This window comes from Columba livia, chromosome 16 (assembly GCF_036013475.1).
Source record: "Columba livia isolate bColLiv1 breed racing homer chromosome 16, bColLiv1.pat.W.v2, whole genome shotgun sequence".
Taxonomy (NCBI): domain Eukaryota; kingdom Metazoa; phylum Chordata; class Aves; order Columbiformes; family Columbidae; genus Columba; species Columba livia.
The window spans coordinates 51,771-77,592 of record NC_088617.1 but is presented as its reverse complement, the minus strand read 5'-3'; the positions used below and the strand labels follow the sequence as shown (position 1 = coordinate 77,592).

General features: G+C 46.8%; 1 protein-coding gene and 1 long non-coding RNA gene across 29 annotated transcripts in view; one reads left to right on the top strand and one right to left on the bottom strand.

Annotated features, from left to right (window-relative positions):
- Positions 1–25,822, top strand: part of SLC13A3 (solute carrier family 13 member 3) — a 59,638-nt gene that overhangs the window by 7,645 nt on the left and 26,171 nt on the right. For 15 of the 21 annotated variants that reach the window (XM_065031673.1, XM_065031674.1, XM_065031671.1 and 12 more), the window contains exons 2-14: positions 1,805–2,070; positions 2,437–2,600; positions 8,595–8,661; positions 9,374–9,559; positions 10,444–10,569; positions 12,895–12,990; positions 14,779–14,883; positions 15,847–15,944; positions 17,169–17,281; positions 17,641–17,802; positions 18,150–18,287; positions 18,877–21,262; positions 21,738–21,805. In XM_065031673.1, coding sequence (XP_064887745.1) covers positions 1,805–2,070; positions 2,437–2,600; positions 8,595–8,661; positions 9,374–9,559; positions 10,444–10,569; positions 12,895–12,990; positions 14,779–14,883; positions 15,847–15,944; positions 17,169–17,281; positions 17,641–17,802; positions 18,150–18,287; positions 18,877–19,062 — 1,707 coding nt within the window. In that variant the 3' untranslated portion in view covers positions 19,063–21,262; positions 21,738–21,805. The remainder of the gene's footprint in view (positions 1–1,804; positions 2,071–2,436; positions 2,601–8,594; positions 8,662–9,373; positions 9,560–10,443; positions 10,570–12,894; positions 12,991–14,778; positions 14,884–15,846; positions 15,945–17,168; positions 17,282–17,640; positions 17,803–18,149; positions 18,288–18,876; positions 21,263–21,737; positions 21,806–25,822) is intronic. The other 6 variants (XM_005502670.4, XM_065031688.1, XM_065031682.1 and 3 more) reach the window with 3 other exon arrangements.
- On the bottom strand, positions 5,412–25,464 carry LOC110358994 (uncharacterized). Of its 8 annotated transcripts, none has more exons than XR_010466501.1 (6): positions 24,937–25,464; positions 24,106–24,150; positions 23,833–23,947; positions 14,686–17,963; positions 13,871–13,980; positions 5,412–9,593 (listed from the first exon to the last, which is right to left on the bottom strand). It is a non-coding gene; the product is annotated as an uncharacterized LOC110358994 (long non-coding RNA). The 8 variants fall into 8 exon arrangements; XR_010466499.1 differs by lacking the exon at positions 5,412–9,593 and having other exon boundaries at positions 11,258–13,980; positions 14,686–16,203; positions 16,391–17,963; XR_010466496.1 differs by lacking the exon at positions 5,412–9,593 and having other exon boundaries at positions 11,258–13,980.

Genomic DNA, 25,822 nt, shown 5'->3' with positions numbered 1-25,822 from the left:
AAACAAAAGAATATTTTGCCAGTGGGAGAAAAAAATTATTTATGTGGCCTTTAGAGATTAAAAAGAACAGGGTTTAGTGAGAGCAAAGCTATTTCTTTGGTGTATAAAAAGAATCAGAGTAAAGAGAAATTATCAGTTGCCATGGAAAAGAAATCACTAATCCATTGTACAAACATTTTAAACCACAATTCTTTGTTTTTGCAAAATTCAGCATGGCCAGGTTGGTTGCTCTGGTCCTGCTGGTTTGGAGGAGGCGAAGCCGTGGGGAACTCATGGGAACCGCCAGGCTCCAGGCTGGCATCCGGATGTGAAGGCTTCACTTCAGTGTCTTGTGTGTCGTTTCATTGGTATCTGAAATGAGGACTGCAAGTGGTCTGTAAATCCAGACCTTGGGAACGTCACAAGAAGTGCTTGCTCTGCTGCAACGAAAGTATTAGAAAAATCAGGGCAAATTAATCTCAGTTCTGTGGTATTCACATTTCCATGTGCACTGAAGCTTTACTGGAATTGCTTGTGAAATGCGAAGCTTGAATGCTAGAAGCAAATCAGAAGTTCTGTCATTTTTGCTAATTTTCAGGCACACACTACAGATGTATTAAATGATGAATCTGTATTGGTTTCAATCCACTTGGCTTTATGTATCCAGAAGGATACTGGTAGAGTCTACTCTTTGGCTTTCACAATGACCATGGTTGTTTTTTATCCACTTTGTGGGTACGTTGCTGAGCAAAAGCTCCAGCACGCCCAGCCCTGGGTGCAGGGGAGGAGGGTCCAAGCAGAGGGACAAAGGTGCCTTTGAGTAACAATCCAACCTGTTCAACAAGCTGGAAGAGACTGGTCAAATAAATAGCTCTGTGGCTTCCAAATGGCTCCCAGCTGTTATTTACAGCATTGCAGGCACTCTGCCCTGTGTTCGCTGTCAGTATCCCCGTTCGGCCCTGCTGTGATGAGCCCAGCTCGGCACTGGGCTCCACTTGTCCCCTGGGGCTCTCCTGTCCTGGCTTGGAGCTGCTCTCCTGACTTCTTTCTGTCACTCGTTATTTTGGCTGTGGCTGTCATGACAAATGGCTTTGGTCTAGTTTGTGCCTCCTGGGCAGGTGAATGGATTCACGCCGTGGTGCGGGGGCACGGGGTTCCTGCCAGCCCTGGCTGGGGTGATGCTGGGCATGGGCAAGCTCCATGCCCTCAGGAAGTGGCGTGACACCAGGGTGCTTGATTTACTGATGCCCATAGGGACTGGAGTGGGTTGCCGTGGAGTGGTTTCTCACAGACCTCTTTGGAGACTCTGATCCAAGAAAAGCAATCTTCCTCTGTGTCTCCTATTGCAAATGTGAGGACTCAATACATCCCTCTTTTGAAGCTGTTTTTTCCATAGTCATGCAAAGCACAGTCTGTGGAAGTTGGAGAGCGAGTGCAAACTTTAAGTGTAGCAGGGTCATATGCTGGGACACCCAAGGGTGTCAGCAGCAGTGCCTGCTGAGGATTAGCACCCTGGTTCAACATATTGGGACAGTTCCTCCTCTCCAGAGCTTCCTTGGCTGATGCCTCACTGCCCTGCCAGCCTGTAGCCCATGGGAAGCTCAGGCAGTTGGAGAGGATTTGGGTTTTGCCGTGGTCTCAGAGGATCGGTTTAAGTTCTGAACAGAATGTAAGGGGGAAGATGTTGCACTTGATGGAAGTTATTTGGGAGAAATACTGTATCCTTGAAGAAGTAATAGGTGCACTTTGTTTGTTCAAGTATCTCCAAGTAAAAAGACATCTCTGTAATGCCACGTCTTACTTTTCCCCTCTCCTCCTTTTGCAGGAAGGAAGATGTCTCTATGTTATCCTGCTGATGGCCCTGTATTGGTGCACGGAGGCGCTGCCCTTGGCCGTGACGGCTCTGCTGCCCATCGTCCTCTTTCCCTTCCTGGGGATTCTACCATCTAACAAAGTTTGCTCCCAATATTTTTTAGACACCAATTTCCTCTTCCTCAGTGGTTTAATCATGGCCTCAGCCATTGAGGAGTGGAATTTACACCGCAGAATCGCGCTCCGGGTCCTCATGTTGGTGGGAGTCCAGCCAGCCAGGTGACTGCGGTGGCAGGGGGATCTCCATGGGGGATGTGAATTGCATGTGCTTGCAAAGCAGCTCTGCTGTGGTGGGCTGTGATGCCACTGTCTCCCATACCAGGGGGCTGTCCACACCACCTTTTTCCAGCTTGTTGGGTTTATTCAGCTGTTTGCCTTTGCTCAGCGGCCAGTGGAACACAGGAAGAATCATTTGGTTCAGCCCCATAGTTGTGCCCCATCCAGTTACAGGGTAGTCACAGAAGTCCTTTTTCCTATTAGTTTTGTTTATCCCTGCCTGTGAGCTTTTCTTCCTATAGCTACAATATATCAGACAGCTTGCCAAACTGAAGCAATTCAGCTTTTCCTTTTTTCTCTCTCTTCCAGACTAATTCTAGGGATGATGTTGACAACGTCTTTCCTGTCCATGTGGTTAAGTAATACTGCCTCCACTGCTATGATGCTTCCAATTGCAAATGCAATTTTAAAAAGCCTCTTTGGGGAGAAAGACACATCTAAGGATATGAACAGGGAAAATGAAGAAAACCAAGGTAATTGAGACAGGGCAGTAGTACAAGCCAGCTGAGATCTGCCCTGCCACCATCAAATGTGTCCCATTTTATTGACTTCACTGGCACAAGTACCAGGTTTCTTAGTTGCAACTTGATCTCAGTGCTAGTCCTGTTTTGATATATGCATGGTTACCATGGTGGAAGAGTATTGGCATAAAGCTTCCTTTTATCCTGCCCCTTCCGCATGTCATGCAGGAGGCAAAGCTTTGAGTTGTCTGGGAAAACCAAGACATGGTGATGCTCAGCCAACCTGCTCCAGAAACCTGCTGCTGGCATCAGCTGAAGCCCAGCCCTGTGGCACAGTGGTGGTGGGGTTCGTACGGATGTCTCCCTGCGGGGAAAGCCAGAGCCAGGGCTGTAGATAGTGATACCTGGGCAGATAAGTGCTACCTAACGGTGTGTTACTGCAGGGACAGGCAAGGGGCCACCCAGGCGGTGAGAGCAGGACACAGGTGAGGACAATGGCCCCTCCATGGCAGCACACAGGGCTGCTGTGTGTCCGTGGACAGCTGGGTTCTCCTCTCATTTTCCTGTTTGTTCCCCCATGAAACTGGAGCCTGAGCTGGAATAGAAATGGAGGACGGAAGGGAAGGCTGTCAGGTTAAATACCTCTTTATAAAGTGCTTTGTGATTTCCCAGCTTGATGCTACTGCTGGTGTTGTTCCCAAGCAGGTTGTGGACAGGCTGGACCAGGGTGCAGGGGTGTGCAGTCAGATTAGCTCTTCTTCCAGCCCTCTCTTCACAAGTCATTTATCAGGAGTTTGGGCTTCTGGCAGACAGTGATGAGAAATAGCAAAACAGAAATGAAGTCATGAAGTCCCCTTTGCAGTTATTACTGATAGCTGGATCAGTAGTCACAGCTTCTCTTTCTTGTACTAATTAGTCATTCTTCTGCTCTTGCGATTTAAAAGCAATGGCTTTTTGGTTCCCACTGGCTCCACTAAGGCAGAAAAATGAGTCCCCATAAGATGACTCAAACATACGTATACTCTAATAAAGATATAATTAAGTGTTCTTCACTAATGTCTAGCAATCATGAGATATTTGCACTCCAGGTTGCTTTATCTCCTTTCCTTTATGAATTTTTGACCAGTCACGTCTGTCAAAATCAACCCCACTGACCTTCTTGCTATAGTTTTGTGTCTGTAGAAGCACTGTGTTTTGTCAGTCTGCTTTGAACCTTCTTGACCCTATCTTCTGAAATTATTTGTCTGTATAGTTGTGACTAGATATAGTAGAGTTTGGGAACATATAAAGTCAAAACCCCTGTTGTCCTCAACATTGGCAAGCACAAAATTAATTACTTCTCCTTGGTGCCATCTCAAAGCATATCAAGGATAAGAGGGTCATTAGGGGCAGTCAGCATGGCTTCACCAAGGGGAAGTCACGCTTGACCAACCTCAGACTTTTATGAGAGCATAACCAGGTGGCTGGATGGTGACAAAGCAGTGGTCTGTCTTGACTTCAGTAAAGCATTTGACACAGTCTCCACAGCATCCTCATTGCTAATTTGAGGAAGTGTGGACTGGATGAGCGGGTAGCAAGGTGACTGTGAACTGGCTGAGGGAAGAAGCCAGAGAGTCGTGGTCAATGGGCAGAGTCCAGCTGAGGCCTGTACCCAGTGCAGTGCCTCAGGGGGCAGTGCTGGGGCCAGTGTTATTCAATATATTCATCAGTGATTTGGACGAGGGAACAGAGTGACTGTCAGCAAGTTTGCTGATGACACCAGGCTAGGAGAAGTGGTGACACTGGAAGCTGTGCTGCCATCAGAGACCTGGACAGGCTGGAGAGCTGGGGGGGCGGGGGGTGGAATTTAATGAAATAGAACAAGGGCAAGTGTAGAGTCTTGAATCTGGGCAGGAACAACCCCAGGTTCAGTGTAAGTTGGGGAATGACCTATTAGAGAGCAGTGTAGGGGAAAGGGAGCTGGGGGTCCTGGGGACAGCAGGGTGACCATGAGCCAGCACTGGGCCCTTGTGGCCAGGAAGGCCAATGGTACCTGGGGTGGGTTAGAAGGGGGTGGTCAGTAGGTCAGAGAGGTTCTCCTGCCCCTCTGCTCTGCCCTGGGGAGACCACACCTGGAATATTGTGTCCAGTTGTGGCCCCTCAGTTCCAGCAGGACAGGGAACTGCTGCAGAGAGTCCAGCGCAGCCACCAAGATGCTGGAGGGAGTGGAGCATCTCCCGTGTGAGGAAAGGCTGAGGGAGCTGGGGCTCTGGAGCTGGACAAGAGGAGACTGAGGGGGGACTCATTCCTGGGGATCAATATGGAAAGGGGGAGTGTCAGGAGGATGGAGCCAGGCTCTTCTCGGTGACAACCAGTGACAGGACAAGGGGTAATGGGTTCAAACTGGAACACAAAAGGTTCCACTTAAGTATGAGAAGAAACTTGTTCCTGGTGAGGGTGGCAGAGCCTGGCCCAGGCTGCCCAGGGGGTTGTGGAGTCTCCTTCTCTGCAGACATTCCAACCCGCCTGGACACCTTCCTGTGTAACCTCATCTGGGTGTTCCTGCTCCATGGGGGGATTGCACTGCATGAGCTTTCCAGGGCCCTTCCAGTCCCTGACACCCTGGGGTTCTGTGATTAATGTCCTTGGCTCACAATGCTTATAGTGGTGAGAGAAACCAGAAAAGACAAAGAGAGAGGCATGCAAATAGAAGAATGAATAAAGTGATGCTTTGCAAATATCATGTGATGACGTGATGATGTATGTTTCTCTTGAGGTAGAGACTTATGAAAGTAATAAGTAGAAGTGAAGGAGTCCTCATCTGTAAAATGTACAACACCAAAATGCAGGTTTTCTCATAGACTTTTAATCTGGACTTGAGTCTCCCAAAGTAGACCCGTCCTTTTCTGTAATCTTTCTGAATGGATGAGGAAAAGCTGACTTCCTTGAAGGAAGCCCTAAAGCTGAAGTCAGTCAAGAGTGCCGGATCCAGCGTTACACCCTGGAGCGGGGCAGCGAAGGCGAGCTTTCTGGCTGTGGGGTGTCAGCGGCAGCCAGGGCTGGCTGCACATCTCCAGTGGGGTTATTTCTGTGAGTGTTTTCACAGACCTGGTGAAACCTGACTGAATGTAAGGAACACGTTTGAGAAAAAGGTATAGTCCGTTTTATAATCTGAATTGTAATCTGTGTGTCAGAAAAGACAGGCAGATTCATTTGTGGACCGCATGTGGAAGCCAACTTTCACAATGGCATATGGTAAGGTCAGTTTGCAAATTTGCTTGGATATACTTTAATGACACTGTAATAGGGCCAAGCAGGCTAAAAAATATTTAACTGTCTAAAATAAAATTTATTTAAAAATGTATTAAAGAATATGTAGCATGTAAAGACATTTGATTTTCTGAGGAACTCTCAACAAGTGTATGAAATCAGCTTTGTGAAGGGCTTTGCTTACACACACATGCCAGGATTAAAGGGATGTGTCTGATCAGCTGGTCACAGTTTTTTGCTGATGAGAGAACCTCAAGGTTGCAATCACTTGTGTCTACGTTCCACTGTGTGGACAGCATGTTATAGGTCAAAAGCTTTTTCTGACTTCCAGAATTTTTGTTTTGGAGCTGGGTTACAGATTCCTACAATTCTGTCTGACATCTCCAGCCCTAAACACAAACAGTGTAATAGGCGCGTGGCAAAGGGGAAACTGCTGTGCTAGTGAGCCTGGCCATCTCTCCTGTTCTCTGCCCACTGGCCCACCGTTGGCGATGTTTCATTTCTCTGAGCAGCTTAAATATCTACAGGTAAAAATTACAGGAAAATATTTCCACCCTTTTTTTTCCAGTATCATCTTCAAATTCATGATAAACTGCAGGCAGTGCTTGAGGTGTCTTGGTGGGTCATGGACCTGGAAGTGATGTCTCCAAAGGGGCAGGTGGGAAATAAGCGTTTTTGGACATTGCTGCCTGGTTTGGCGGCCAGTGGCCCGTGCTGGCACAACGTGGCCCCAGCGCCGCTGCCTGTGCCTCGCTGGCTCAGCACAGTTCTTCTCAGGCCTTTTCAGTTTTTTAGAAACAATTAAAAGGCGATTAAAGCCAAACTTTTCTAGGACAAGCCTCTGAGATATGAGTTATTTCTGTGAAATGGCCACTGAATCCTTCTTATATGGCTCTGTGGGAGGTGTGTACAGCCAGGTCCTACCTCAGTGGTCTGTGGCCTGTTCTGACTTATGGACCTGTAAGAATTTTCAAATCCTTTTTACAAGTTTCACAGGAAAAGTTTGCTCTGCAGAAACTCTGGCTTTCCTTTGCACGGTTACCACGAGCAGGCTCTGCAAAGGGAACTCAGATGGTCCTGGCAAATGGGATGGGAGCTTGGGCCAAGCAGGGAAAAAAATGAAAAATGTTAAGAGGTGGAATGAAATCCATCTCTTTGCAGAGCCAGCACTAAGGCTGAATGGGACATCAGTGCTAAGAGGCCTTGGGCTAAATGCTTTGGGGGATCAACAGTCGGCCATCGGTTAATGTCTGTCCTTCTAATTACATCCTTCAGCCATGGCATGGTGGGGATGAAAGCTCAGCATGTGTGCATCCAAACCAATTAACTGCAATTTGGTAAATTAGCAATGTGTAAAACATGACTTTGCAAAATTCCTTGGTTCACTGAGCTGGAATGAGCTTGGTGTCTCTGGTGTACATGTGAGCAAGTCCAGAGACTTTGACCGCTGGCCCTTCCCCATCAACGGCTTTTGGTCTTCAGTGCATATATGGGTAAAAGAGGACGGTGTTTCAGCCTGAGGAGGGGGGGCAAGAAAAACTTGGGGAATGCTGGGGTGGCAGTGGCAGGAAATGGGGTCTACATGCAAAACCTGGGGAGGTGCAGGGACCCAAAACCAGACAAAGAGCCCTAGGAAAGGCAGCAGAGCCAGTGGTGATGGGGAAGGGCCACCTGGCCTGAAGGTGGATAAAGCTCACAAGTTACTCAGTTCTGAGGAGGAAGGTTGAAAGCTGGGTTTAACGGCACTTGTCTACTCCCAGCCTCACGAGGTCAAACCATGAGCCAGACTGCAAATGTCACAAGCCTTAGTGTGAGATCTTGTAAAAAAACGGTGATTGTATTGCATTTCTGTCTTTTGATTTTTGGATTTCTCCTATATATGTGTGTGGTAGAGTGGTGTGCACCTCCCAGTTTACTGCCAAAGAAAACATTGGTTGTTCTGGTCAAAATGAACCCTTTCCCCAAGTGCTCCTGAGTCCTGCCTGTGTTCCCTGTGGTTGGTGATAAGGACAGTGAGGCCGAGCCCATGTGAGATATGCAGGATGGTCCCTGGAGATGGGGTGTGCAACAGAATCCCTGGGGTGGTCCTAAGCTTGTGCTGGGGACTGGTTGCACAACCTGCAGGCTCTGTCATTTACAGAGGGGATGCTGGGCTTGCGAACAGCCCATGCTGTTGGGGTGGATTTCAGAGGGCCTGGTTTGAAGCCTATTCCCCAAATGTGTCCCAATCTTGTCTTTAAAGAGTCAGTTACAGTTTTATGGTGACTTTGCGCTAGCTGTCTGCAAGGAGTAGAATTCTCATCCCCTGGGAATGGAGCTCGGTAGCAGGGAGCGTTCCTGCTGTACCTTGGGGAACGTGCCTCACAGATACATCAGACCAAACAATTTTGCTTCCCAAGAATAAGCTTAGGCTAAACCTCCCTTAAAAAGCCCACCCCAGACCTGTGACTTGATAAGGGACACCCTGGAACTCCTGGTCACATTAGAAGACCCCAGAGTCCAACCAGTGGCGGCAGTGAAAGGACCGAGTGTCTGGGTATTGGAGAAGCTGGGTGCTGCAGTGGGACCGGAGCGGTGGCAAGAAGAGACGGGCTTATTCACCCCTGCCAGGCGCTCCTGGCCCCGCGGCCCGAGCCTGCACTTCCATTGCGCGGCCCCTCGTCTGTAAACAGCAGTTTCCTCCGTTCCTCTGTTTGGTTCAAGGAGAATTTTCTAGATGCTTTGAACTGTTTTAAAGTCCTCATCTTTCTTTTTCAGCATCTTTACAGCAGAATAAACTTTACACTGTACCAACTGAGATGCAGTTTCTGGCAAGTACTGAGGAGTAAGTTAACTATAAAGTTTGTATTAGAGAGTTGAGAGAGAATTATCCCCTGAGCTAGACTAAGTTTTAGGAATTTGAAATTCAATAATTGAAATGTTTTGATTATACCAAACATTCCAATCACTAAGCAGCCTGATGATAGAAATCCTCCTCTGTGTGTCTAGCATCCCTCTGCATGTTCAAATTACTGCAGAGATTTGCCAGCCACTCTGAAATGGTAGCCAGAGGTGTCTCCTGCTGCGGAATTCTGCCTTGGTTTTTCTCAGGAACATCAAGTGTGTGAAGCTGGTGATGTAGAAGCCACCAGGATTTACACACCGGTGATGGTCCTGTTTTGATAACAATGGTGGGAAAGAAGCATCTTTTCAGGAACAGATGTTTCTCTCCTCTCAGTGCTATATATATATATATGTACTCTTTTTTCCTTTTAGCGGTCCTGTGGACCTCATGCCGAGTGTTACAGTTGCTGAGGGGCTGGGCAAGGCACGTGTGCCCTCAGCTCCCGCGGACGGGTGCCGATGGTGCTCTGCCCTGTGCAGGGCGGCCGGTCCCAAGTGGCAGCTCCCCGAGCAGGCCCCTCAGCCGCACGGCTGCTCAGGGTTAGCTTGGATTTCTAAAAAACTGGGAAATTTCCTTCTGTCAAGGCTCTGAAGTGGTTGCACTGTATTTAAACCAGGGTTTTCACTGGATTCTCTTTTGGACTATTTTAAAGCAAAGATCTGACCGAGGAGAAGGAGGTTACCAGTGATACGCTCTCAGATTTAAAGAAAGAGGAGGAATACAAAACAAATATATGGAAAGGTTTCCTCATCTCAATCCCGTATGCAGCCAGCATCGGAGGTACAGCAACGCTGACGGGAACTGCGCCAAACCTCATCCTCCTGGGACAGCTGAAGAGGTAGGAGAAGCCGTCCCGGAGAGCCCTGTAAACCCTGGAAAAGAGAGAGACGTGTTCGCCATCCCTGTAGGAAATGCCCTTCTGTGCTTAGGGCTAGTTTGTAAAATTTAGACCCTTCTAGAGCATTTTGTGAAACTTTGTGAGCAGATGAAAGCAGAGACAGCCTTAGCTGTAATAAGCAGGTTTCCAGTGCACCCAGTTAGGCTGTCAGCCAAGCCAGTGCATATGTGCTTCACCTTCCTGATGCTCTTAATCCCATCGAATTTAATGGAACTTGACTACACACAATTAATCTGGTAACTGTTTTGATGAAACAGCCTGTGTAGTGTTTTGTGAGCAATTACATCTACCACTGAATGGTAGGAAGAAAAATAAGGAACTCGGAGCTTCTGGCCTGTTTTCATAGTCAGAAAAAATGTCTCCTATGTGCATAGGAGCAGAGATTTGTGCCAAGTGGCTGTGGGTATTTGTTAACTTTGGCCTCTGCAAGCAGAACGTTCGCTCTCTCCTAGGCGGGTACAGCGTCCCCAGGAGGACCATGTGCAGGCTCTCCAGCAGCTATTATAGCAGGGTTTGATCCTGGCTGTTCAGGATTATGATCGTATGAAAACACCAGCGCACCTGGAGAGAGGTTTCCAGACCTTCCCGGTGGGCTTGCACAGCGGGGCTTGGTGAGAGGGGGTGGCCGGGGGGGTGTCCCAACACAACACTCCCCACGGCTTCTAGTACCTGGGTAACAGCTAATGCACAGAGAGGAACAGCTTGTAAGTGCACAGTGCTGAGTTTGTGGGATGTTTTGCTGCTGATTTCAGATGTTTGTTTGCCCTTAAATTGAAGGATTGTTTTCCCTTCTTGCGTTAACTTGATTTTCCCCATTTGCTTAGTTATTTTCCAGAATGTGATGTAGTGAACTTTGGTTCCTGGTTTATGTTTGCATTTCCTTTAATGCTGATTTTTCTTCTCCTGGGATGGCTATGGATCTCCGTTCTGTATGGAGGAATTAACCTAAGGTATGTCTATATTATCTCTATATATACATCATCTGGTTGTGCCAGCATCGTAAAATACATGTTCATCATGGTTCTCATGCTAAATCTACTGATTCTGCCCAAGATCATCTAATGGATGGTGGGGGGTTTCATCACTAACTTCAGGATGCTCATGCTATAGCAAGTCATCTTTCTTTAAGCATTCCTGTTGCATAACAGCTTCTTAAAGATCTCTCATAGTGTCATATACTTTATCTAACTCAGATATGTTCGTGTACAGGATATGTATTAGATATTCCTTCAGTTAAACATGCATTTTTTTAAGGTTGCCTGACCCGAGCCTGTAGCAAATTTCATTGACAGAATAGAAAGCAGGATCAAACTTTGAAGACCAGTTTGAAATCTTGGTTCCCCTGGAATTAGTAAAAATCTCCTAGAACAGAAAAGAGCTAGGATTTGTTCCTGGGGCAGAAACTTGCTTTTGGAACAGCTTGCTTCATAACAGGGCTTAATTTTACAACAACATGTTAGTTAGTCTGTAACTAAGAGTAACATATTTTTCCGGTAAATCTTTGCTGGATACACGCAGCCCCTAGTGTATGCTATTTAAACAGTTGCGCTTTGCCATTCTTGTTCGTTCAGAGCCCCTTCTCCCTCTGCGCGCTCTCACAACTCATAGTAACAAACTCACGGTCCTGCATCCTCCAGGGACCATACAGAATTTCTAGTCTTTACTAAAGTCTTTGTTATTTTGAGTTAAAAATACAAGTAGAGGGGGTAGAGTGTTGGGGAAGAGAACAGGTGTCCAAATATTTACATTGTCTCAGAGACGGGAAAAAATCAATGGGAAAGTTTAAATCCAGAAAATGCCAAACACCGATCCTTGAAGCGCTCCTGGGGCTCTGCGGGAGGAGCTGTGTGCTGCCGTGGGACGCTCCGCGGGGTCACAGCCACTTAGACCTGTGTGGCTTTGCATTGCTTGCCCAGGGCTTGGGTGTTGTGGAGCCTGAATTAATTCCTGTGTCCTACGGTGATGGTTGGGGCATGACCCTGATGTCCTGCCCCTGAAGCCCTGGCTGTGCTGGCCAAAGCCCCTGGTGAAATGCAAAGTTGGTCTTGTGCTCAGAGAACGTGATGCTTCTTGTTTTGTTTGGCTCGTCTATGTCAGCACAAAGCCCAGCTTTATTGGGATAGCTGGGCCAGCGCAGATACCAGAATTCCCCAGTGGCCAAGTGCCTCGGTAGAGTCATTGCAAAGCTGGACAAGTGCAACCGGGTGTCTGCAGGAGTTTGTTGGGCTGCTCTGGCTGCAATGACTCGGGATCGTGACTGGGCTTTCTATGTGGACAAGTCCTCGGTGTCTGCAGCACAGCCCAGGCAGATGGACATGGCTGCAATAGCGGGTTTTCTTTGTTTGAATCCAAAAGGAAGTAAAAGGCTTAGGTACTGGCTGGCTGAGCTGAGCTGAAGCTGCTGTTTAATAACACCCTGCAAAAAATCAGAAGTTGAAGGGCTAGGCATATCTGTTTGAGGTTCAGGACCTTCTGAATGATCAACCATTCATCCACATAGAAGGTTCAGCCAGGATGTCCCTTTGAAAGCGACGCGTTAGGGAAGTGCAGGCGCCCTGGGGCTGGGTGGGTGTGCCTGGCGCGGGAAGCTGGGGTTTGCTGCTTTAATAAGGTCACAGTCAGGGTTAGAAACAAGGTTCAGTGGTATGGGATGTGAGATATGAAGGTATCATTTGTATGCACATACTGCAATCAGTGTGTGCCATCAGCTTACAGCTAAGAGGCTTAGCCAAGAGCACATTAACATTCCCGGCCAGTTAAAAATTCCTCACATTTTTGTTGATCCTCAGCAGCGTCCTGGGATCACTCAGGAAATTGCAAGTGACTTGAGAAGTGAAGAGACGTTAATTTTCCGTGTCCCCCTCTTCCTAGTTCTTCTGCCCAAGTAGGTATCTCCTAGAGATGAGGAAATCCTTCAGTGCTGGGACATTCTTTTGGCAATCACAGCCCATGTTGGAGGAATTGGTTTAGAATATAAATGAAAGGAAACTTCCTAACCTCTGCAGGTCTCCTTTGTATGAATGTAATGAGAAAGAATATATAAAATAGGGCCTTGTGGCCTGTGTCTACAGCAGAGACCTTCATCACCAGTGTTCACGATTTGAAAGTAATGCGAACTGAGCCGCCAGAGGTGTGCGGCTCTCTGAACCTTGCGGAACAGACGGACACTGGAGAAATATGCAGAGTTGTGTGTGTACTGCATTAGAAAATACAGCATTTACTGTTGTGTCACTTATGTTAGAGGTGTGTAAGCATATAATTCTGTTTCTTGTCAGGGGCTGGAGAACAAAAAAGTCCAATGTAAGAGTGGATGCAGAAGCCCGAGCCAGAGAAGTGATAAAGGAGGACTATCAGAAACTGGGTCCAACAAAGTGAGTGATAAAGATGGAACTGAAATGAAAACGAAATCAAGTGGGTCGGAAATGTCCTGTCTTAAGAGTGGAGACCTAGGGGAAACCAAGTTTTTTTCAGAAGAAAGTGAAATAGATGTTTCCACTCAGTGTTGGTAACCTGCTGCAGTTTGCTTTTTGCATGCTTCAGCCTCTCCACCTTCACCTGCAGGAATAATTGCAAATAGCAGCTTGTACTCCAGCCTTCTCAAGAATGACATTCGTATTATAGAGTGAATTCACGCTGGGTTGTTTAATTGCTGTTTGTAATTTTTTTACTCCAGGGACAAAAGCAATCTTGTGTGTGTTGCGTACTGACCAACACAGTCTGAATGGTGAAGGTTTGTGCATATCTGTTGTGCAAAGCTGGAAGTATTTGTTAAGAGGGCTGATGAATCCTTTGATAGACATGAATCATATGGATTGTGAATATGCTTTAAGAACACTAATTAGCTGCTCAAAGAAAGTATATGGAAAGAAGTCAGATCCATGTCACGGAATACATTATTTTTTTCTGAATAACTTCTTCAGCTGTATTAGGTGAAGAAAGAACAAGACACTTGTAGCTTCTTATTGTAGTTTCTTGAAGGTCTCATCTTCTGGAAACAGCTCGGTGTGAGTTGCAGTAATGGGGATCACATTTTGGAGAAGGAACCAGCAGAAAGAAACATGAGTTTCAGACTTACGAGAAATGCCAAAAAAAGGGGGAACAGAAGCTGCGTGTCTCCAAGAATCAAACCCTCGGTGTGTCCGGCCACCGATATTCTGGGCAATCAGGGCTAGTGAAGGATTTTGAAAGTCTAAGTCTTAGCCTTAAGTGGTCTGTGTGTCTCCATCTGTAAAATAATATTTTCATACTCACAGCGATGCTGTGAAGATTCAGTGATGTTTGTGTCTTGCTATCAACATTGTAATTATTGCTGTTGAGTGGAAAATGGAGTGGTTCTTCAAAGACAATTGTCTGTACCTGTGCTGTAAATGAAAGAAATTGGTTTACTTGTTCCATTCAGTACATTATCAAGCAGCCTGCAAAATGTCTCTGAAAGAATCAAAGTCCCACTTTGAGGTCTAGGAGTGAGAAAGTCCATTAAGCTGTGCTCTACCAATTTGATTAGCAAACCCATAACTTAAAATCAGTGCGAGTGGCCTCTTCCCAGTAGCTTAACTGCCCTTCCTTGTGCTCGGGGAGATTTTAAACAGTGTTTTGAGTTGTTGCTTTGGTTAAATCTTGACTGACTGGAGTCAAGCCTGATACTAAGTGAATGATATTGCCATTTCCCCTGCTGTTTGTCATGTACCTAAGAGATACTGTTTAGGTTTTGACCTTGAAGTTTGTTCCTGCTGTCCCCTATGAATTGAACCCCAGCCAATCCTTTCACGTTTCTTGAACTCGAGTGGAGTCCCTGGCTGGCCGTGCCCTGGGCGCATCCCGGGGGGCAGTGCCCAGAGGGGCGGCCGTGAGGAGCCGCTTGGCCCTTCCTCTGCTGTACCCAGAGGGTCAGCCTTGCGTGCGCGTTGTGACATCTGGTCTGTGCATTCCTGATGCCTGCCTTGCCTCTTCTTAATGCCTTCCAATAAGAGATAATTGCTGGCTAGTATCAATATTTGCAAAGAGATTTACAAGCTATTCCAATATTTCACTGTAGTTATTTTAAGAAAACCAGCCTAACTTCTCACCTAATCTGCTGCAGCCTCAGCTCCATACTTGTCCTAGGTTGGATCGACCCCTTTAGCACAGCAGCACTTTAACTGCATTTCTTTCCATTTTAGGTTTGCAGAACAGGCAATTTTCTTCTTTTTCTGCATCTTTGCAATCATGCTCTTCTCCAGGGATCCCAAATTCATTCCAGGTTGGGCAAGCTTGTTTGCACCAGGGTAAGACTTTATTTTCATTGCACTGTCGTATTTTTCAATAGGCTTTCCAAGTCATTGAGATTCTGGGGTTTCTCTTTGTATCGCTTAACACTATTGCTCAGGTTTCCTGGAATAAATTAAGCTGAGCTTTGAGAAGCAGAGCCAGCTTTATTGTTTCTTTCTCTTGGAGGAGGTACATGAAACCCAGTGGGAAGTTGTCACGTGTGTATCTGAGACCACCCCTAGGGTTTTAATGTTGAGAATGGTGCTTATAGGTACATTTGCAGTGAAATACTGAACTCTTTATCCACTGGAGGTCTGGAGGCTGAAGGTGGATGGCAAGAGCTCATCCCTTCTGCTATCCTGTCTGTTTGATGAGTTTGTCTCCCTTGTGGCATCCATACCTTGGGAGGATGAATGGATATAGCAGTCGGTGTGAAAGAGGGTGGTATTATTTCTTAATGGAAGAGACCTTCATTTTATTTTTCAATAAAACCTAGCTTAATAAATGATTCCTTAATACAGCAAAGTAATTATAGACTTTTTCCTCATCAGTTAATAGTTCCTTACAATCAAAAACATGCTTAAGCTCTTTACTGTATGGAGCTTGCCTTTCACCGTACAGTCTGATCATTTTGCGAAGAGGTCTGGGCTCTGCATCCCTTCTTCCTTGCAATGAGCTGGGGAAATTTGTCCTCGCAACCCGTCATGGACTGACCACAATTCCACGAGCAGAACAGCCAGAGCATCAGTGCGGTGGGGATTAGATCTCGGTGTTTACGTTTGCAGAGCAGTTTTCTAGGGGTTTCAAAGCCCATCTTAGAAATGCAGCTCGACAGGGAATTAAAAAGAACAGAACTGTGAACAATGAACCTTGTTCAAACCTGATGGAAACTTGTAATCTTCTTTTGTAAATCCCTGTTCTCATGAACTTTGTTGTTTTACAGGCTTTTTCTTACCAGTGTTTCTGCTGTTTTTGGACAGGTTTATCTCAGATGCGGTTACTGGAATCACCATTGTGATTATTTTGTTCTTCTTCCCTTCGCAAAAACCTTCCTTCAGGTGGTGGTTTGACCTGAAAGGTGAGTAGGGGACCGCTCGGGGCGGGACTCTGCCCTCACCTGCGCGCTGGCAGGGCCGGCACCAAGCAGGAGACAACATGCCCCTCCTTGGGCCGTGCGCGCCCGCCCCGCCGGCTGGCCGCAGCACCGTGGTTCGGCGGCGCGGTTGCAGAGTGTCTGTTCCTGAAGTGCCAGGAGAGGTTCAGCAGTCGCCGCCTGCTGCGGGCTGCAGGGGTGACTCAGGCGCTCACGCAGCTGTCAGAGATAACCCTTGGGTGGGCTGAAGAAAACTGAAATCAGTGTTGCAGAGGTTTGGTTGCTGACTCCCAAACAGCTCCTGTCCCTCAGGTGGGAGCAGGAACCTCCCAGAGGGCAGGGCTGGGCGAGTTGTCCATATTCAGTAATAATGGCCCTTCCTCAGTCCCTAAGAATGACTCAGAATTTAAACTCCTAAAGCCCAAACTCACCAGCAGGTTCTGGTACCGGGAGTCTTCTTTTGTGGTCTTGAGTTTCTCTTTTCAAGTAGCGATGAGATAAAAATTTTAATTCATAAGCCACTTGGTGTTAATGTGGAGATGCAGCTGACGATCCCTTCATGGATGGTGCAGCACTGCCCAGGGTCTGTGGGAACAAAATACCAGTTACTGCTGTTGCTCTGATTCATGCACACTTGTCGTGTTGTTCATGTGCAGGAAGATGTTGAATCAGCTCCTCTGGGTAAAAGAGGTGTGCCCTTGTTCAGCAGAAAATTGCAGTCCCATTGGTGCGTCCTTCATGTGACAGGGCTCACTTCACCATGAATTGAGAGGTGGCCTTTAGGGAAGATGAGCTCTTTGCCATAAAACTTGCTGGCTATTGAACAGCAAGTGGAGAATTAATAATATCTTCATAATTGAAATGTTAGAAAATGTCCTCCTTCCACAGACTACCATCTGTTGAAGATAATGTTTATGTCTGTTACAGAGAAAAAATTAACCTGATATTAAATGTTCCCTCAAGAAAGCCTCAAAGAAATCTTGAAGTTCTAGAATTTATTTATTTTTTTTTTTTTTTAAGATTTGATGTTAACTTAAATGGTCTCTTGATTGTCTGCCTTAAGAGCTTCCATATGTATATTTTATGAGCAACTCATGTTTAGTAAGCTCCAGCCCTGGTGTCAGGTCCATGAGCTCGTTGTATCAGATGATGACTGACGTGGTCCTCTTTGGATGGGTGTTTGACGTGAGGGTTGTTTTCTTCGTTTAGCACCAAACACGGAGATGCAGCCCTTGCTGACTTGGAGGAAGGCCCAAGAGACGGTGCCCTGGAACATCATCTTGCTGCTCGGAGGAGGCTTTGCCATGGCCAAGGGCTGTGAGGTGAGACCTGCTGCAGACACCACGCTGCAGTCATCCTGTCCGACGGAGCTGGATCTTATCAGGGTGTCACTTGGTTTCTTGTTTGGCTCTGGGAGATTTGCATCTGCAGGGTCACAGCTCCTGAAGGTAGTGTTTTGCAGCTCCAAGTCATGATGATATGGAGCAGATAACTAAGGAGGTTAAGACATCTTGCAGCTCCTTTCAAACTGCTGGTTGTTACACACCCTGAGGACACTTCCCACCGGTGCTTGTGTGGGTCAGTGAAGGTCGTGTGTAACTTGCAGTTCTAGGAGGGATCCATTTATGTTCAGGGAGGCCAGAGCTCTGCTCTCCAGCGTGTTTGTTTTCCCTTTCTGCAGGAGTCTGGTTTGTCTGTCTGGATAGGAGGCCGCCTGCACCCCTTGGAGGGAGTACCGCCGCCTGTGGCTGTCATCCTCATCACAATTGTCATCGCCTTGTTCACGGAGTTTGCCAGCAACACGGCCACCATTATCATCTTTCTGCCTGTTTTGGCAGAGCTGGTAAGGTAGTCCCCTGGCAAGAGCTGTTCCTCTGCTCTGTCCTTGCCCTGCTCCTTTCATGGGCAGGTTTTGTTGTGTCTGTGCTGGGACAAGTGCCATATGGTTCTCCTGTTCCTGGGCTTCAGGCACTTTGAAATTCTGGAGAGCAGCAAAGCAAGTACCTGTAGCATAACATGAACACAGAAGGATAATAATCCTTCAGATGTTGTTGGAGAGATATGTGATTATTTATCGCAGAGTGTGGGGTAGGGCTTTGCATAGTGTAGGAGCTGTTTGCATTCCTTTATATATCTGCCTATGACTCCAAATCTGCAAGGTACATTTTCTGTTCCCTTTTGTTTTTCAAGGCCATTCGTCTGAAAGTAAATCCCCTCTATTTAATGATACCAGGAACTATAGGATGCTCCTATGCATTCATGCTGCCAGTCTCAACACCTCCTAACTCAATTGCGTTTTCTTCTGGACACTTGATGGTCAAGGATATGGTAAGTTCTTTTAGATACAGAAAATGCTGAAAACAATCAGCCTGAGTGTTAAAAATGGTAATTTTCAGAAGTGTTACCAGTTCAACTTGTGCTGAAGTGAAAAGGCTGAAGTCTAATGCCGTTCTCGGCAGTATTTGAAGGCACAGGTATGCAGAAAGAGCCTGTATAAAGTCTGGCCCTTTGAAATTTGGAGCCGCTGTGGCTCCAAATGGTGACAGAGCTGGTCCTGAATGTGCTCAGATCTCCCAGACCCTGCTCCTGTTCCGGCCAGTGGCAGCAGCTCAGCTATCACAGGCTTTGAGATGCAGGAAAAGTTCCCCAGCGCAGAGAAATCTTACGAGTAAAATTAGGCTCAGTCCCAGGTCCTGCTCACATTCCTGAGGCTAAACAGATGGTAATGTTTTTGATGGATCAAAGCTTGGTAAGCATCTGCAGAATGGCCTTTGGCTTAAGAAAGCCCACTTAAAATGTTGCTAAAATTAGCGGCAATTAAGCCTTCAGTTTTTAAAATGTTTATATTCAAATGCCTTCAAGCTTCATGGCCTGTAGATGTCCAGTCTAAACAGTTGTCTTTGTGTTTCTTTTGTAGGCAAGAACTGGGTTGCTCATGAATCTTATGGGAGTTCTGCTGCTTAGCTTGGCTATGAACACATGGGCCAAGAGCATCTTCCAGCTGGGGACCTTCCCTGTATGGGCCAATATCCATGCACAAAATGACACCTCACTCTCGACAGCTGTAGAAAATGTCACTTTAAGTGCGCTAAATAAAATATGAACAAAGCCATCCCTGGGGAAGGACTCGCTCACTTAGGATTCGGGCACTGGAATCACCAGAGTATGCACAGGAGGAAAGCCATGTGGCTGCTCACACTGTATGGGACCCCGGGTTTCATTTTATTTTTAGAAATACTGGTCAGCGTCACGACATCCGTTTGCTATTTTCTCTGAAGATCTTTCTCCACCTTCCACAGGTACCAATCAGACTCTCCCAGAGTCGATCTGCCCTGGGTGGTTGTTAACTGGACAGCCCTGTAAGTGTCAGGCACCTTTGGGTAGGTGCCTCTGCCCCATGAGAGCTAGTGAGCTTTGCTGCTCTAGCTTCTGATACCCTGCCTCATTTTGGAGGGGGGAGACAACTGGATTCGTTATGTGCAACCCGGTGTGAGTGAGCGTGTCGGAACCCGGCCGGGCAGCGCGGTCGGGTGCTTCTGGCAGGATGTGGAGATTGGGGTCTCCTTACCATCTCATGAGTAATTTTCTCATGAAGGGATGGTTCAGGAGATGTGTTGGTAGGACTCAGTGCATTACTCCATGCTTGGGAAACAGGAAGGCAACAGTTTGTTTCCAAACTCGTTCCATGTTTTGAAAACCTGGGACAGTAATTGCTACCTGGTTCTTTGAGCTGAGTACACAGACGGGTGTTTGAGACCATATTGATTTCTGCTGTAACTTTGGACGTGGCCAGTGTTTCACCGTTGGTGAATGAGGCCAGTCAGGTTTGTGAGATTGACTCACTTGTGAGTCACAGGTCAGTGGACAACTTGCCTTGGAATATCATTGACATTTCCGAAAAACAGGCTTTGATTCTTAACATATTTCAAAATCACATTGCTTGGGTACTTTCAATGAAAGCATTGCACATAGACTGCGATTTTAATCACCACTTTATCTGATTTATATTATTTCCTGTAAGAATCTAAAATATTTAATTTAAAACATCAGTCATTTGAAATAGATTGATTGAATGATAAAGGGTCTGATTCTTGGTTTAGGGAAGGTGTATGACTGGATCCCTGTGCTGGGAGAGATTTCTCTGACAATGTAAACCGACGGACCTGGCAAGACAGACTGGCCCGGGGCAGGGCCCCCGCACATCTCCCACGGGCCGGCTGGGAGAGCGGGCGGGGTGGCGCTCACCGGCCGCAGACGCTGCTGCGGGGATCGCCCTCGGGCTGCGCGGGCGGTGGAGACTCGCGGCGTTTGAACTGAAACCACCAAAACCAATGGAATGTGGAACTTCTATCAGTCAAGTTTAAAAAATAAAACAAAATCCTAATGTTCAACAAAATCCTCAACGATTGTGGAAAACATACAATAAAGCACAGTTGTTAGCATGTCACATCGTCCTGTTTGCGCTGTAGGGTGAGAGGAGAAAAGCAAAGCCCAAGCCTCGCCCGCCCTTAGCTTCACCCCCTGATGTGGGCAGTGGTTCCCCGGGAGGAGCGGGGCGGCAGCGGGGTCTCCCTCCCCGTCTGAGCCAAAACGGAGCCTTGTTAAGCAGAGGAGTAACAACACTGGAAAGGCTCCCAGCCCAGTGTCTCAGGGCTGCTGTGCTAAAGGTGCGGCCCCGGCAGCTGGCTTTGCTGAGGACGCCCCGTCTCGCTCCGGCCGCACTCGGCTCACCGCCCTGCCTCGTTTTTTTCCGGCCGGGCTCGGTTCTCTCCGGCCGCGCTCGGCTCTCTCCGGCCGGCCTCGTTTTTTTCCGGCCCGGCTCGGTTCTCTTCGGCCGGCCTCGGTTCTCTCCGGCCGCGCTCGGCTCGCTCCGGTCTGCCTCGTTTTTTTCCGTCCAGGCTCGGTTCGCTCCGGACCCGCTCGGCTCACTCCGGCCTACCTCGTTGTTTTCCGGCCGGTCTCGGCTCTCTCCGGCCGGGCTCGGCTCACTCCGGCCTACCTCGTTTTTTTCCGGCCGCGCTCGGTTCTCTCCGTCCGGCCTCGTTTTTTTCCGGCCGCGCTCGGTTCTCTCCGTCCGGCCTCGTTTTTTTCCGACCGGGCTCGGTTCGCTCCGGCCCCGCTCGGTTCTCTCCGGCCGGCCTCGTTTTTTTCCGGCCGCGCTCGGTTCTCTCCGTCCGGCCTCGTTTTTTTCCGACCGGGCTCGGTTCGCTCCGGCCCCGCTCGGCTCACTCCGGCCGGCCTCGTTTTTTTCCGGCCGGGCTCGGCCGATCGGTTATTTCCCGTCCTCCCGGGGGAGTAGCCGGGTGAGTAGCCGGGCGGACGCGGGTGCGCGCCGGTCCTGCGCGGCGGAGGCTGCGTGCGAATCTCTCGCTTTGCGTTTCTTCTTTTTCTTTCTCTTTCTGCTGTTGCGTTGAACTGCTCTGATCCCAACAGGCAACTCTTGCCTTTTGTTTCTTGATTCCGCTCTCCCGCGGGGCCCGCTGGTGGGTTTGGTTGCCGGTTGTGGGGTTGGGGCAAAACTACGACACCCGGAGAAATACTGCATTTGGCTTGCTAAATTAAAATTTTTGTCTTGTCCAAAAGGCTTTTCGTGTGTTCACTTATCCTAGTAACTCTACACTGAACCTGTTCTAATTCATAATTCCTGCTCAGGAAAGATAAACTGAAAGAAAATTCCAGATGAGATCTCGTCATTTGGACAATGTACAATGGCAGTAAGATTTAAATTTGAGTAACTCTTGCACTTTCACAGTTTAAGATTGCATTTCCCTTTTTCAGGGCCATTACCCTTTGTTCCTCATTCTTTGATTAACAAGTATTGGCACGTTCTTCATGATTTCCAGCTGGTAAGTTTGCCACTGAAATTACTGTTGCTTCTCCCTAAACATGTGGTCTTGTATTATTATATCTTATCCTTTCTCTGGTCTCTGAGATGAGCCAGTTATTTCTGTGCGGTATCCCAGCACATCTGCGTATGGACGACGCTGCTGCCTGTCAGCATGTCCAAGTCAGTAATGAACCATTTGATCAGAGTGTTTTTTTCAAGTGACTCTTAAGGCTCCACGAGTGGATTTTCTGCAGCTCAGTGCTTTTCCTTTTATCTCTAGTCAACTGTTCCTTTGTAAGTAGTTCTTTACTGATATTACAGTTTGTGGATTAATTCCAGTCTTTTGTAGCTTAATGAGTAGGGTCCCATGTGGAGCTGCATCTACAGACCAGATCTGCCGTTTAGCCTTTGCTGAGAAAATAATTTTTCTGTTTTCCTTCTGCTCTGACACTTAGTGTAGCAGTAACCAGCCCTCCGATTTAACCTGTTCCTGTTTGTCAGCATCAGGGAGCTATTCCGCTCTGCTTCCTTTTGCCTGGCAGTGGCCATTGCATCGTCTGATAAATCTGGAGGGCTCTTTTGCAAAGTCATTATTTTTTTTGAAAGTGACAACTGGACCACTGTGATTCCTGTTCTAGTGGGCACTGCCCTCATGTCCTACAAGAATTCTGATGACTGACAGTGTGCTTGGCGTTATCTGATGTCAAGTGACCTCCTGCACACATACTGTTGTTATGGTCTGAGGTTTGAAACCTGTGAAGTGGCTCTTGCCACCTTAAATGCTAAACTACCTTTTTAGCAAGCAAATGTGTATGTGACCTTTGCAAGATTGTTTTTCCGTTCTATAGTTTGTGTTTATCACCACACTGGAACCTGAGCAATTACGCTGTCTTTGGGAGCTCTGAGAGGCCCCGTCCTGTGCGGTTGTAATTGCCGAGGAGACTCCACAGAGAACACCCTGGGCGTCACAGCCCAAGTTTTGGCAAATGCTCAGGGCAAGTATGTTGGTGAAGATTCTTCCAAGTCACTTTCATTAATGCTGGTATCATACATACAGTGAGACTGGGGGAAGTGTGGGACAGGGTTGGGGGATGTGACCACCACCATTAATGGTAATTTGAAAGAAAACAACAACAACAACAAAGAGTGGGATGGAAAAGGTGGACGAAGGCCTATGACACCATGCACTGTTATAGAATGGATCTCCAGACAAGCTGCCGTATAGCATAGCAATAAAATACTGTCAGATCTGAAACAGTACAGCATATTAAACTATTATTTACATATACCCTTTGGAGAAGAAACAAAAGTAAAATATAACTTACACAAAAAGGTGCCATAATCAAATTCCAGGAAGAAGGAATAGTTTGATTGTAGTTTAAGACCACAAAGAAGTAATGTAAGCAAGCATTGATGGGCTGGATGAAAGAGAATCTTTAGCATGACTACGGGACAGCAGTGAACCGCAGTAGGCTGCTGCTTTCCCTGCAGAGCAACATTTTAAGAACTGATTTGAAAGTGTTTGTTTTGTCACTAAATGAGAGAGAACCCTGCTTTGCAATTTCCCACTTCAATAATCATCTGAATTTTAAACTTCAAAATGCAGAGATATTGCCATTACTGTTTTCCTTTGGTAGGGTTTTAATGCGTCTTTGAATTCCCATCTATAGGCTCCGTGCTCACAGCTCCATTAGGATGGATTACATTAATTTTGTTAATGCAAAGCAGAACACGTCTGAAATAGCGTTTTAAAAGTTTTTAACAAGGGTTCGGGTGGACTTGTGCATGGTGCCTTTTGAAGCCATGGGAGTTTTGCTTTTTCTCTCTCCCCTGCCTCCACGTGTCCTCTGCTGTGCTCAGAAGTTAATCTCAAACAGGTCTTAATGGCAACAATAACTCTTCAAAAATGAAGTGCAGGAACAAACTACAATATAAACTTTCCTTCAGATAAGAAATCTGAGCAGATAACTACAGGGCACATATCTTAAGGCAACAGTGCTGAATACAGTGCCTGCCGAAGGGAAGCAAATGACACGCAGAGCTCACCTGCCATTCCCTCAGCTTGTAAGAACTGCGTACACCTCCTGCTTTGCTCTTCAGGGTTGTCCAGGTCACATTAATCACCAAAAGAAAAAACCCAGTGACCTTTTTGTGCTGTCAGCTGAAATTTGAAAGAAGGGAGAGGTAGTTAGCAGTTGTTATTAATACCCATAGACTTGTCAAATGAATTAACTAGTTCCTATAATGTATGTATGTCTAATGCCAATGTTCCTACTCGATGTGGGTGTAATTATGGGAGGAGATACCAAAATTACTTACTCAGAGGAAATGGGTTCTCTTGAATCCCAGGAGAACAAGAACTTCCTACAAAGGAAAACAGGTGTGCCATGGATAATTTATCTTTAAGTATGAGGAAGTGGGGAGTGTGGCAGGATGTAAAATCCTTATGAAGGAAAAAGGAGCATTTGCTGATTGCTTAGCTTCCAGACTGGTCAATGTCACTTCAGGTTTTGTTTAACAACTGTGAGTTGGTTTTATCTCCAATGTCCCCAACTTATGTGAAACTATAAACTCCCACCAGAAGCAAGTACCCGTTTACCTGTTCTGTCAGCAGCTCCATACTCCTATTTCAGCAAAAGTTTTATTTAAAAAGAACCCAACCAAACTGTTAACCATGAGTAGTTTTTATCAGGGCAAACTCCAAGCCAGTCTACCACTGATCATGTTTTAACACTCAGTAAAGACTTAAGAAAAAATTAGTCTGAATTTTAAGTTACAAATTAAAAAAAAACTGAAAAAGGAGAAATTACACTCCAACAGCCGTTTCTAAGGTAGATGCCCCATCCCTGGAGACGTCCCAGGCCAGGCTGGACGGGGCTCTGAGCAACCTGAGCTGGTGAAGATGTCCCTGCCCATGGCAGGGGCTGGGATGGATGGCTTTTAAAGGTCCCTTCAACCCACACTGTTCCATGGTTTTACAAAAAAACCCAAACCAACGCTTCTTGCACCATTTTTAGAAACTTTGTTTTGATACCACAAGGACTAAGAGAGTGCTTACATGACATTCATGCTAGCCCTGTCCTGAAAGAGAAACACTAGAACTTTTCATGCTTGGCAGCAGTATATCTGGTATGGTATATCTCCACTTACATTGTGATTCAAAGGTCCTTCCTCCTCTTGGCAGTTTCCGGGATATTCAGGCTGTCAAAACTTGTTCTGGGAATCGCCTCAAATGGATTTAGTTGCTGTTCAGAGCTGCTTTAGTTGGTCTTTTTCTCTTTTCCTTAAATCATATTCCTTGGAAACCATAAGAGCCACAAGCCTCTGATGTTACCTGATCTTCACACACAACCCTAGTGACAAACCGCATCAACCAGTTCTCAAGTTCAGGCATTCAGTACTTACAGTGATTGCTTCAGGTGTTACACGTTGCTCCCTCTGGACCATAACTATTTCTTTTCTTCTTCCTTGCTACTCATGTAAGTAATTAAATCTCAGAACATTCTTCTGTGTCGGCTGCAGTCACCTCCCTTACCTGTGTGTATCACATCCACGGTGGTGCTCACCAGGACCTCTCAGACTGGCCTACGTCCTGAGCTGGCACCCGCCAGTCCGCACCTTCACCACGGCCAGGCGTCAGCAGCTGCTTTTGTAACCCCTTTGGAATGAAGCAGTTGTGGTTCCTAAGTGACTAATGACTTCATGTTGTCGTGGCTGTTTTTCCTAGCTCAGCTCTACCCACTCATTGTCCAAAATGATTCCAAATATTTTGTTCCTCCTTTTCCCTTGCTTCAGAGACTTGTAGTGGTGGTTGCTAACTTTCAGAGGAAAACATAACTTTTATTTCATTCATCTGCTTAATAATTTTGCCTGTTGTTCAAGTATTGCACTGTCCTATCCTCAGGGTAACCCTGTTGCACTTTGCTGCTGCTCTTTACTAGAAAGAGATCAGTGTAACTTCCACAAAAAATGTTGCAGAATTCCTTTTGTGAGTCTGTTTCCAAGTAGGGACACATTTAGTTAGACACCCTAACTT